Below are 12602 nucleotides of genomic sequence, written 5' to 3'. Positions count from 1 at the left end.
TGGGTTGGGATATTTTATTTTCTTGTTGGATACCTCTTCATGGTCATGATAATTCTGGCGTTGGGTATTGCATAATACCCCGAAGGGCGAGGCCAGACTCTCGCCCCGGAGGAGATTTGGCATGACATCTGTAAGAAAAACAAAGGCAGAAAAAGTGACGGTCTCCTGTCCGCTACCTCTTCCTCTCTCGTACTTTGATCTTCCGCCCGCTCTTTGTGATCCCGCCCGAGGTCGCCGTCTTCGCCATCTTGGCCTTCTGCACCTCCAGCTCGTACTCGGCGTCTTTCAGTGTCTTTAACTTTTGCTTGGCGGCCTTTAACCTCCGCCCCAGCTTTTCCAGGTTCTGTGCTTTCTTGTCCGCCGCTGCCGCCTTCTCGTCGTCCTCGTCATCTAGATCCCGCATCGCTTCGTCTTCGTCCTCTGCTCGTTCCAACGCCTGCTCCCTCTCCTCCGCCCCGTCAAAAAAGACAATCTTTTTCGGTTTCCGGGGCGCCGATGTCGACGGGTCCATATCGTCGTCACTGTCGTCCTCGTCCTCGTCCAATTCTGCCCCTCCCGCTTGAATGAAGCGCTCCTCCAGCTCGCGCACTTCCCGGGCCGCCACGTTCCGCATCGTCCGGACGTAGCCCAGATCCTGGGTCTTGAGCAGGCGGACGGTATCGACGTCCATGGCCTTGTTGCCGCGGTCGCCGTCGACGTTGCCGGTGAAGGCCTTGCCCCGGGTGATGGAGGCGCCGGGGCCCTTGCGCGACATCATGCCGAAGTAGAACTCATCCTCGTTGCGGTCGGCCGCCTTTTGCCGCAGCGATTTGAGGACCGCCTTCTTCTTGTTATAGTCCTTCGCCCGCTTCTGGTAGTCCTTCTTCTTCTCGAGCAGGCCGAGTCGCTCGCGCTCGAGGGGCTGCGCCCGCTCGCGGTGGGATCGCCGCTGGACGCTGTTGCGGGTTAGCCATGTCGTTGCGGTAGTTTGGATTTGGCTGGTATCTACCTGTTACGTAGGGACGACATCGTGAGACAATGAGTCGGTTTGCAATGTACAGATTCGGCTACCTTTGCCGCTTCGTGGTGTTGCTGGTTCCAAATTTTTGAGCCTTCTGCGGTTGCGATAAGCGATAAGGATCGCCGTTGGAGTGCCGGGCGGCTTGGAGCTCCAACGCCTCGCTGTCCCGACAAGGATCCCTCTTGAGGCTCAGGCCTTGGCGATCAATATTCCCCACCTACCAAGTTCTGGGCCTTGGAAACCCTGAACACGAACATCGAAGAAGCATTGCAACGGAACTTGACCTTGTTGATGCGGATCGCTTCAAGCACACCCTTTGATCAGCAACTGGACTCAATTCTGAGACGGCAGGTAATCCCTAGGAAAACCCTATGACAATTTCCAATACCTACTCTGGGCGGAAGGTATCTTGTAGGGGCTCCGCAGAGGAGGGAGACAATAATGCTCTTCAGCATTCCGATGGCGAAGATCACGAACCTCCGAACAACCTACCCTGCATTCCAATATTTACCTGCACTTTTCGGGAACGTTAGCTCAAAATGACGCTAGCAACCGAATTTACTGGCGTCATCCCCTTTGTTTCTCCTGAACGTTCCAAACAGGCGAGATTGGGGTCCCGTATTTTACTGCACAGCCCTCCGGAGAATAACCCAGTGATCGACGGTGCCAACGCGGGAAGCTGCTGGGAACATCAGGGGAACCACCCCTTTTGGCACTGCCAAAACATCCCCTGAAGCATGTTGTTGGTTGCCAAACCGGTTTGTTGCCCCCGACTCCTTGCACAGCTGTACCACACGCCGGAGCTCGTTAACTATGTATGCATCTATGAACGTTTTCCACAAAGTAATGAGCCATTCAAGTTCGAGTCTGTTCCCGCCTTGGAGTTCCTTCCTTCCTCCTTTTTCAAGCCTATTTTACACCACCTTCTATGCCGTCGAGTTCTCGACAGCTAGAACTCGACAATTACATATCCTTCCCCATCCTCGAATGGGCCATATTTTATCGAACACCTGGGAACCGTGGCCAACATGACTGTCCGGAGGTTCACACGTCTAGCCATAGTGGCGGCCGTTTTCCTCATCACCTACCTTTTACTGAGCCAAACCGATCTCGTGTACATTTACCAAGGCGAGGAATGGCGAGCATGGAAGTACATACCGAGCAGTTTTGACTGGCGGAATCGACCCCCAACGCACCCGGTCGACGAGGCTACAATGGTCCGGCTGCCAGAGGGAGAGCCTCGTCAACTGCCTCGGATTCAACACCAGTTTTCAAAAGATGAACTGAGCAAGTCTCATAACGAGACCCAGAGGGCGCGCCGAGAAGCCGTCAAGAACGTTGCCAAGAGGTCGTGGAGGACTTACCGCGATTACGCCTGGGGTCGTGATGAGGTTGCTCCTCAGAGCCTAGTCGGGCAGGACACCTTTGCCGGGTGGGGGGCAACGTTGGTGGACTCGTTGGATACGCTCTGGATCATGGGAATGAAGAAGGACTTTGGAGACGCCGTCCGGCACATCGCCACAATCGACTGGAACAACGCAACATCCTGGCATTGCAGTCTCTTCGAGACCAACATCAGGTACCTGGGCGGTCTGCTCTCGGCTTACGACCTAAGTCAGGAGAAAATCCTTCTTAACAAGGCCATCGAGCTGGGGGATATGCTCCACGCGGCGTTCGACACGCCCAACCATATGCCCGCCAACAGTTTCCACTTCCAAACAGCAAAGGAGGGCAAGCTGGTAGCTAGCAAACACGAAGCCACCGCGGCGGTTGGATCCCTATCGTTGGAGTTCACTCGGCTCTCCCAACTTACAGGCGACTCCAAATACTACCACGCCATCGACGGCATCAAGAAGGAGCTCGAGAGGACGCAGGACACGACCAGCCTCCCCGGCATGTGGCCCATCTTCGTCGACCTCCAAAACAACTTCTTCACCTCGGGCACCTCCTTCTCCCTCGGCAACTCCGCCGACTCTGCCTACGAATACCTCTCCAAAATGCACGCCCTCCTTGGCGGCCTCGACCCTGCGTACGAGAAAATGCACACCAAAGCCATGGCCACCGCAGCCAAGCACATCCTCTTCCGCCCCATGGTCCCCGACGGCGCCCCGGACGTCCTCTTCCCGGGCACGGTGCTCTCCAACGGGCGGATCGTCGAGCTGTCGCCCGAGATCCAGCACCTAGGCTGCTTCGCCGGCGGCATGTTTGCCCTCGGCGGCCGGCTCTTCGGAGACGAATCCCACGTCGCCATCGGCGACCGCCTCGCGCGCGGCTGCGCCTGGGCCTACTCGGCCTTCCCAACGGGTGTCATGCCCGAAACCGCCGAGCTGATCCCGTGCCAGCCCACCCAAGACAGCAAAAACACTGACGACAAACCCAACCCCATCCCCAAAGACAAACCCCGAGACAACCCCCAAGACAACCTGGCCCCCTGCCCCTGGGACGAAGCCCGCTGGCACACCACCACCGGCGCGCGCGCGCAAAGCCAGCAGCTCCCACCCGGGTTCGCCGGGCTGGGCGACGCGAAGTACCTGCTGCGGCCGGAGGCGATCGAGAGCGTGTTTGTGCTGTACCGGGCAACCGGCCGGCCCGACCTGCTGGACGTGGCGTGGCAGATGTTTGAGTCGATCCGCACGGCTACACAGACGCGGCTTGCGCACTCGGCGATTAGCGATGTGCGTGTGAAGGCGGGGGCGGGGGCGGGGGCAGGGGAAGGGGAAGAGGGAGGGGCGGAGGAGGGGGGGGTGTTGGATTCGATGGAGGTGAGTTTGTTTTACCTTTGCCACTTGCCCACCATGCTACCTGTGCCACGGGGTGTGGGATTTGATTTAGGGTGTGCTTGACTTACTGACTTGGGCTTTAGAGCTTCTGGATTGCTGAGACGCTCAAGTACTTCTACCTCATCTTCTCGGAGCCGGAGCTCATTAGTTTGGACGACTACGTGTTTAATACGGAGGCGCACCCGTTCAGGTTGCCGAAGCCGAAGGCGGAGGAGGTCGAATAAATAACAGGAAAACTGGTGCTGAGTGGGATATGGGACACACGGATAGACGGTAAATGTGGCGCTTTTGGAACTTTGATTGTTATTATTCCGCTACACCCATTTACAACTCAGCCCCTGAGCCGGGACCACCAGAAGGTGCACCCGACAGATACTTCCTAGGTGCCCTTAAATCACATGCCGTTTAGATCCTGCCTTTTATTTCCCCTTTCCATGACCCAAAAGCCTACCTACTCCTCATCCCCTTCCCCATCCTCCCCTTCCACCTCCTCACCCTGCCTAAACACCACCCGCTCGCACAACTGCAAGCACTTCCTCACCGGCAACCCAATCACATTATCCACGCTCCCCTCCACCTTATCCACCAACACCATCCCGCCCACCCCCTGCAGGGCATACCCCCCGGCCTTATCCGCCCCCTCCCTCGTGCGCACATAGCTCTCAATGACATCATCCGGCAGGCCATCATCGGCCCCGGCAAAAAACACATTCGTCCCCTCCACATGCGAGGCGATCTCATAACCCGGATGCGTGGCATCCGCCTTCGGCGCCAAGACACACACGGCGGTCAGGACGCGGTGGCGGATGGTGTCGCGCAGGTGGGTGAGCATGCGCACGTGGTCGGCCTCGGAGCGCGGCTTCTCGAGGATCTGCCCGCCGCGCGTCGCGATCACCGTGTCGGCCGCGATCACCACCGCGGGGTCCTCCAGCACGCGGGGGTCGGGGACCGGATTGGGCACGTCTTGCTTTTGCTTGTGTTCGGTGGCTTCTTGTTGGCGGGTGAGGGCGGTTTGGTACACGGCCAGGCACTTGCGTCGCGCGGTGGCGGCGACGTATTCTTCGGGGGTGTGCGTCTTTTTGTCGAGGTCTTCGGGCTCGGTGGAGGGGATAATTTCGAGGTTGGTGAGGCCGATCTGTGGGTTGGGGGTGGTTAGGAGGGTGCGTTGAGATGATGGGAGAGGGAAGGGGCAGGGCGGTGAATGGTGGATACTGACTTGGGCGAGAAGGGCTTTGCGCCGGGGTGAGGCGCTGGCGAGAATCACGCGCTTGGAACGAAGGTGTGTGAGAATGGGTAGCTCAAGAGGAAAGGGTCCCTTCTTGATCGGAGCACTTTGGCGGAGAGGGATGCCATGGGCGCGGGCAGCCGTGATATAATCCGGCGGGGGGTCGGATGGGTTGGACAGGTCCATGGCGTTGTATTTGATTGATCTGGAAGGCGAACGAGTATAAAAGGTGGCTAGTCTTCGAAACTATTTCATTAGGCAGTGACGGCGAAATCGAGAAAAGGTAGGGTGGTATGGAGTACCGAGTAGTGTACCTTACCTACTTGTACCTCCTGTCGATGGAGGTGGGGGGGGGGGAGCTGGGAGCTTGGCAAGGAACAGGCCGTTGGAGACCCCACCTTCCCAAATTTGATAACGCACTGCGTCATGTTCGAGATCTGTGAGGCACGGACATGAGCAGTCATTTGATACAGCAGTTTAGCCCGGACTCGAGGAGCCTTTGTTATAGTACATATTTACATATTTGCATACATCATACAACATTTTCGGGTTACTCGTACTTATTTACTAACGAGAGCATGTAGTCCCTCAGCTTCGCTGGGGACATGTCTATCCGCTTCAGCTTCTTGATCTCGTGGAAGGTGGCATCGGGTTTGGCAAGGCTGGTCGCGTTGACGCCCACTGTCTTGGTTTCTACATCCCGTGGGCCCACGCCAATTATCAGCCCGTACCCCTTGGTCTTGGCCTCGCGCACCTTCAGCTCCACGCCGCGGTTGCTGTCATCAATGTCGATGGCAAGCCCGGTCGGTGACGCCGCCTCTATCGTCGAGGTCGAGGCCGAAACCCCGAGTAGAATGTCTCGTGTTTGCCGCGCCCAGTTCGCCACAGGCTCCGAGTTATTGACTGTGATGACGATGGCTTGACGCGGGTTGAGCCAAAATGGCCACTTGCCCTTATAGTGCTCAATCAGCAGCGCCATGAGCCGCTCTGCCGAGCCAAGGACGGCCCGGTGGATGAGAACGGGCTGGACGGGCCCGTATTCGGCCAACAGTTCCGCATCCGTTGTGATCGCGCCCCGTTTTTCAAATTCCGGAGCCGGTGCCGTGTATTCCAGGTTGAATCGCTTGGGGAGTTGGAAGTCAAGTTGGATAGTGGCCGTTTGATGCTCCTTTCCGTCCGAATCCTTGAGTATGATGTCGATTTTAGGCCCGTAGAACGCACCGTCGCCCGGATTGATAGTGTATTGGAGCCTACTTCCGACGAGAGCCTCCCTCAACGCACTTTCCGCCTGTGTCCAATCCTCCTCAGATCCGATATACTGCTCCGGTCGGGTTGAAAGGACCAACCGGTAGGGCCCAAGTCCGAGGACGCCGTACGTGAGGCGGACGAAATCAAGCGTTTTCGCAATTTCGTCCCGAATCTGTGACGGTCTGCAAAAGATGTGCCCGTCGTCCTGGTGAAACCTGCGCACCCGTGTCAAGCCGCTCAATGCCCCCGAGATTTCGTTCCGGTGTAGCGGGCTAAAGTCGGCGTAGCGGATCGGAAGGTCGCGGTAGCTTCGGGTCTGTGATGCGAAGATCAGGCAGTGGCCTGGGCAGTTCATGGGCTTGAGGCCGTATTCGGCTTCCTCGCCGCGATCGGTGACTTCAGCACGGGATGGTGAGGTGCTCGTCACGGTGTACATGTCGTCAGAGTAGTTCTCGAGGTGGCCCGACTTGGCCCAAAGGGCTTTCTTGTAGATGGTCGGCGTAATGACTTCTTGGAAGCCATAGCGGACGTATTGTTGGCGGAGGAAGTCGATGAGGCGGTTGAAGATGCGCGCTCCATTGGGAAGGAGGATGGGTGAGCCGGGACTGTAGACGGAGGTCATGAACAGCTCCTGCCGCAGCCCGATCTGCCGATGATCGGGTGGGAGGCGTTTTGCGGCCGAGGCATTAGCGCTATCGCAAGACGAACAGAGGCGGTACTGGAGTCGGGACGGCTGTCCTGTCTTCGATATCCTCGATATCCTTAATTGTCTGGTCAGGAGCAGTGAAGCCCGCCCTGATGCCCGCAGGAACGGCATCCTACCGACTTGCCGCAACGGTCTGAGGGTGTCGTTGTCTGGCGCCGCTAAAGCACCTGCGGACCAGGAAACTTTTCCACCCCAATTCGGTTGATCCAATGCAATGCAACAAGCGAGACAAGCTCAAACTGTGCCCCATTTCCCCGAGGCGAGACTGTCGGGTTACCCCTGCTAGTGCAAGGGGGTCCTGTGCCCCCACCCAAGCCCGGTGGCAGCCAGCCAAGCTGTCCAGCTGATCGGGATCATTCTCACACGGTCTTCTGCACCGGGATTGGGTGTCCCTCCACAGTGAAACAAATAAATCGCAGCCGCAGATCATCCACATTGCCCACCCTCTCGGCACTCAACCGCAACCCAACATCAACGGACTGCACTGCATAAAAAGATGTCTATCTTTGACGCTCGAACAAACAATACCCCCTGTCAAAATTGTGAATATCCCTTTGCTGCCTACAGTGACTCATTCGATAGTTTGCAAGGGACTTGAAAGACGAAACGAGGGAGCAAGAAAACCCCACTTTTACACCACGCTGGGCCTATAAGACGGCGCTGCTGCCTTCGATAATACCTAGATTCCAGGTTCGCCACTCAACGACGCGACGCGTGACCTCGCGACTTCTACACACTTCCTCCCTGTCGATCGCCGAATATCTCAGGTATAACATCGGCCCAGCCACCGAGTTTTCTATCTTAGGAATTCCCAACCCTAACCGGACCTTGTTCCAGCAGTTCCGGTCCGGCACAAACCACCCCACATCCCACATACACCATGGCGAGGACAACACGCTCCTCCGTGAAGCGGGAGTTCCCGCCCGAGAGCTCATGGCGCATGGTGGAGGGCGGGGAGAACGACAGCTTCGACACGTCGATCCTGCACGACGACGACATCGACTTCATCGGCTCGAGCGGCTCGCAGCCGGTCGGGTCGCAGCAGTCCTTCAGCATCGGCGGGTCGTCGCAGCCGTGGAGCATCGGGGGCTCGCAGGAGGACAGCATCGAGAACTTCCTCAGTAAGGCCGAGGACGACGAGCAGGTCCTCCTGCGGTCGCCCTTCCGCCCCTCCGTCCCCAAGGCCGTGCGCGACACCTCCAGGGAGAACCTAAGGCGGCGCTCGCCCGAGCCCGAGCTGGAGCCCCAGTTCTACATGCCCAAGGTCGATGTTGTGAGCCCCCGGAGGGATAGCACGCGGTCATCCACTACTATCAGGGCGTCGGTCCCGCCGCCGACGCCGCCAAAGCTCAGGCGCCGTCCAGGAGTGGTTCCGGAGAGTCCGGCCAGGAGGCGGCATGTGAGGGATGATGAGAAGATACCCGTGGGTGAGCGGGCGGGGTTAGACGGTACGGGTGGTAGGGCATCCGTATCGCTGCCTGGTGCGTTGTTTAATGCTGTGCGCTGGGCGCTCGAGGTGGTTGGGCTCGCGTTGCGTTATGCGCAGAAGCCGCTCGCGATCCTGGTGTCGTTATATATCACATTTGGCGGTGTTATTGTCTTGCAGAACATGGCGAGCAAGTCGCTCTACACATCTCCATCCGCGACCTGCGCACCGTGGTCCGCTACAGTTCGCTCACGAGCAAGGAAGAGCTCATTCTGGAATTCGACGGCTTCATCGACACGGCACAGACGGTGACGAGCGTCTTGCAGAGGTTCAACACGCGCGTCAGCTCGACCGTCGACTGGAGTCATCAGCATCACTCGGTGGACCGCGCGCAACCTCGAGCCGTTCGACAAGGGCAACCGCAACGACCAAGGCGGCTTTGCCGGGCTCGTCGGCACCTGGACGGACTGGCTCCTCTCACCCTTCCAGCCCACCCTCCTTTCGGAACGGTACCTCGTCGACCGATACATCGAGCACACGGAGCTGGTGTCGGACAAGGTGGGGCAGCTGATCCTCGAGGCGCGCGAGGTGCTGCACTCGCTGTCCAAGGCGGAGGCGCACCTGGACGCCATCTACAACTTCGTCACGCGCACGCAGGCGACAGTGCAGGGCCGCAAGGACGACATCCTCTGGACGCTGTGGACGCTGGTCGGCGCCAACAACCGGCGCCTCTCCAACTACAACAGCCAGCTCGCCCTGCTCAAGCAGGTCGACGGCCAGCGCTCCGACGCCGTCCAGCTCGTCAACGAGCTCATCGTCGAGCTGGAGAAGATCCAGGCCAGTCTGGGCGACCTGAAGGGGCGGGTCTCCGAGGCTGGACTGCTGCGGGCCCAGGCGGAGGTGCCGCTTAGCGTGCATATTGAGACGATTAATAAGGGGGTGGAGAGGTTGGAGGCGGCGAGGAGTAGGATACGGTCTATTGAGGATGAACGGATCAAGGAGGTTTTGGCGAGGGGGAAGGGAGAGGAGAAGTTGATTGATGCTTAGGATCTGGTTACTGGATATGGACATGGGAAGGCGTTGGGCTAGATACCTACGGACACATATATCTCTGGCGGTGTTGATTTTGGTTTGGTTATTTACAACGGCATCATCCATCATCTGTACAATTTCCATTTGTTTAGGTAGTTAAGGCTGACCTAGGAATCTCCGGCCAGGCGTTGAGGAACCTTGATTTTATCGTTGTATTTGGCTTGGAAACCACGTGTGTCGTCTATTTTTCCTAATAGGTGTAGTGGTATGCACCTTCCAAGTTTAAGAACTTGACACCACTCCGACCATCTTCAGTCCTCCGTGGATCCAATCTTATCACTGGTTCCCGGTGGATTCATGTTGTCATAACCAAGCATGCACGCAGCTCCAAAGCTTATCAGCAAGGATGCGGGGTATTCGACCATCGGGACTAGCGGAAACGCGGAGAGAAAAAAAACATTTTAATATTTTCAGGGGCGCTACTGAGTGGGAACTATGTCCTTCTAGTTCCCCAGGGCGTCTCGAGGAATGGCTCCGTGTCTACTTTACATGTTCACTGCACCATAACAACCCAACCCAGCACCTCGGTATCTTACCCCTCCAGTCACACAAACCCCCCTCAGTTATCGATAGGGCTGTCTTGGCCCGTGATTGAGTCTGCCGCAATGCATCTCGTACCGAAGGAGGTTAGTGAGCATTGGCGCTTCACTTTAACGTTCGTCCATTTGCCCGCTCAGTTCTCTCTGTCTCAGATTCTGAGGGCAGCTGCCCTTGTGAAATGAGACAGGAGAAGCTTGATGCAACTCAAACCCAAGATTTGAAGTGATTTTAGCTAACATCATGGAAACTCCACATAGCTCGACAAGATCACCATCTCGTCACTGGGCTTCCTTGCTCAGCGGCGACTGGCCCGCGGGGTACGACTGAACCATGTCGAAGCCACGGTAAGACGCCCTCTCATGATCTCACTTAGCACGGAAAAAGAGGATGGGGGATGGAAAAAGAAAGGAAATCGATAGGAAAATGAATGAAGAAAAAAAAAAAAAGAGCTAACGATATAAACCAGGCCCTCATCGCTTCCAACCTCCACGAACTGATCCGCGATGGCAACCACAGCGTCGCTGACCTCATGTCGCTTGGCAGCACCATGCTGGGCCGCCGCCATGTCTTGCCCGAGGTCTGCACGACGCTGCACGACATCCAGGTCGAGGGTACTTTCCCCGCAGGCACATTCCTAGTGACGGTGCAGCACCCCATCGCCACCGACGACGGCGACCTCGCCCGCGCCCTCTACGGCAGTTTCATCCCCGTGCCCGAGAACGCCGAAGAGCTGTTCCCTAAGTACCCCGACGAGGAGTACACCTACGAGAAGCAGCCCGGCGCCATCCTCGTCGTCAAGGACTCGGTCATCAAGCTTAACGAGGGCAAGAAGCGCATCAAGCTCCAGGTCACCAGCAGGGGCGACCGCCCCATCCAGGTCGGAAGTCACTACCACTTCATCGAGGTCAACCCGTGCCTCGAGTTTGACCGCCTGCGGTCGTACGGGTACCGGCTGGATCAGGCGTCGGGCAGCTCGATCCGCTTTGAGCCGGGGGACACCAAGACGGTGACGCTGGTGGAGATTGGCGGGCTGAAGGTCATCAGGGGCGGGAACGCAATGGCGTCCGGGAGGGTGGACTTTGGGAACCTTAAAGATATTCAAGACAGGCTGGCCGAGGCCGGGTTCGCCCACGTGCCCGACCCGGCGGGGGATATGTCTCTGACGTCCGAGACCGGTAACTTGTTTCACAATATCGAGGGCGCCACCATCGATAGGAATACGTACGCGACCATGTTTGGCCCGACAACCGGGGATTTGGTGAAGCTGGGGAAGACGGACCTGTGGATCAGGGTCGAGAAAGACTTCACCGTCTACGGAGACGAGTGTAAGTTTGGCGGTGGTAAGACGTTGCGTGACGGCATGGGTGCCGCGACGGGGCGCACCAGCGCTGAGAGCCTGGATTTGGTTGTGACTAACGCGCTCATCGTCGACTGGACCGGTATCTTCAAGGCTGACATCGGCGTCAAGGATGGGTATATCGTGAACATTGGCAAGGCCGGGAACCCGGATGTGATGGACGGCGTGACGCCCGGTATGATTGTGGGCAGCTGCACCGATGTGATTGCCGGCGAGGGTAAGATTGTTACGGCCGGCGGTATTGATACTCACATCCACTTCATCTGCCCCCAGCAGGCCGACGAGTCTATTGCGTCTGGCATTACCACCATGGTGGGCGGTGGCACGGGGCCAAGGTAAGGACCACAGCCCCTAACCCCAAATTCAGGGGAAGAAGCTAACAGCATCCAGTGCCAATAGCAGCGCTACCACCTGCACCCCCGGGCCATATTTCATTCGTGAGATCCTCCGCGGGGCTGACAGGCTGCCCGTCAATATCGGCATCACAGCCAAGGGTAACGACAGCGACCCCGTCGCCCTCCACGAGATGGTTAAGGCGGGTGCCTGCGGCCTCAAGCTGCACGAAGACTGGGGGTGCCACCCGGCGGCCATCGACACCTGCCTCACCGTGTGCGATGAGCTTGATGTGCAATGCATGATCCACACGGACACGCTCAACGAGTCGGGATACGTTGAGCAGACCTTGAAGGCTGTTAACGGCCGCACCCTTCACGCCTACCACACCGAAGGCGCCGGCGGCGGCCACGCGCCCGACATCATCCGGATCGCCGAGTACCCCAACATCCTGCCCTCGTCCACAAACCCGACCCGCCCCTACACCCGCAACACGCTCGAGGAGCATCTCGACATGTTGATGGTCTGCCACCACCTGACCAAGGACATCCCTGAGGACGTCGCCTTTGCCGAAAGCCGCATCCGCGCTGAAACCATCGCGGCCGAGGGACGTGCTGCACGACCTGGGCGCCATCAGCATGATGAGCAGCGACAGCCAGGCCATGGGCCGCTGCGGCGAGGTGGTCCTGCGAACGTGGCACACGGCGCACAAGAACAAGGTCCAGCGCGGCCTGCTGCCCGAGGACGAGGGCACGGGTGTCGACAACTTCCGCGTCAAGCGGTACGTCAGCAAATACACCATCAACCCGGCCATCGCCCAGGGCATGTCCCCCACTCGCACTCGGGAGCATCGACGAAGAACAAGCTTGCCCGACTTTGTCCTTTGGACCCCGAG

At 58.1% G+C, this 12602-nt stretch overlaps 5 protein-coding genes across 5 annotated transcripts in view; 3 read left to right on the top strand and 2 right to left on the bottom strand.

Annotated features, from left to right (window-relative positions):
* Positions 1-390: 390 nt before the first annotated feature.
* Positions 391-1008, bottom strand: CHGG_00876 (uncharacterized protein; the record flags this gene model as incomplete). Its single annotated transcript, XM_001220096.1, has 3 exons — positions 391-448; positions 504-935; positions 989-1008. 3 exons carry the CDS (start codon positions 1006-1008, stop codon positions 391-393), a joined length of 510 nt encoding a protein of 169 aa, XP_001220097.1.
* A 1020-nt stretch (positions 1009-2028) lies between these two features.
* On the top strand, positions 2029-4004 carry CHGG_00875 (uncharacterized protein; the record flags this gene model as incomplete). The annotated part of the gene is made up of 2 exons (XM_001220095.1): positions 2029-3762; positions 3864-4004. The coding sequence occupies 2 exons, from the start codon at positions 2029-2031 to the stop codon at positions 4002-4004; spliced, it is 1875 nt and encodes a 624-aa protein (XP_001220096.1).
* Positions 4005-4231: 227 nt separating this feature from the next.
* Positions 4232-6875, bottom strand: CHGG_00874 (uncharacterized protein; the record flags this gene model as incomplete). The annotated part of the gene is made up of 2 exons (XM_001220094.1): positions 4232-5210; positions 5578-6875. 2 exons carry the CDS (start codon positions 6873-6875, stop codon positions 4232-4234), a joined length of 2277 nt encoding a protein of 758 aa, XP_001220095.1.
* Positions 6876-7839: 964 nt separating this feature from the next.
* Positions 7840-9432, top strand: CHGG_00873 (uncharacterized protein; the record flags this gene model as incomplete). Its single annotated transcript, XM_001220093.1, has 4 exons — positions 7840-8440; positions 8566-8713; positions 8875-8894; positions 9050-9432. 4 exons carry the CDS (start codon positions 7840-7842, stop codon positions 9430-9432), a joined length of 1152 nt encoding a protein of 383 aa, XP_001220094.1.
* A 650-nt stretch (positions 9433-10082) lies between these two features.
* Positions 10083-12602, top strand: part of CHGG_00872 (uncharacterized protein) — a gene marked incomplete at both ends in the record, with an annotated part of 3092 nt that continues 572 nt past the window's right edge. Inside the window, 5 exons of the mRNA XM_001220092.1 lie at positions 10083-10103; positions 10275-10334; positions 10484-11591; positions 11648-11693; positions 11774-12488. Of these exons, the coding sequence (XP_001220093.1) occupies positions 10083-10103; positions 10275-10334; positions 10484-11591; positions 11648-11693; positions 11774-12488 (1950 nt within the window). The remainder of the gene's footprint in view (positions 10104-10274; positions 10335-10483; positions 11592-11647; positions 11694-11773; positions 12489-12602) is intronic.

This window comes from Chaetomium globosum, genomic scaffold, assembly GCF_000143365.1.
Source record: "Chaetomium globosum CBS 148.51 scaffold_1 genomic scaffold, whole genome shotgun sequence".
In the NCBI taxonomy this organism is placed as follows: Eukaryota; Fungi; Ascomycota; class Sordariomycetes; order Sordariales; family Chaetomiaceae; genus Chaetomium; species Chaetomium globosum.
The sequence above is the reverse complement of the archived record's forward strand: the minus strand, read 5'-3'. Positions and strand labels throughout refer to the sequence as shown.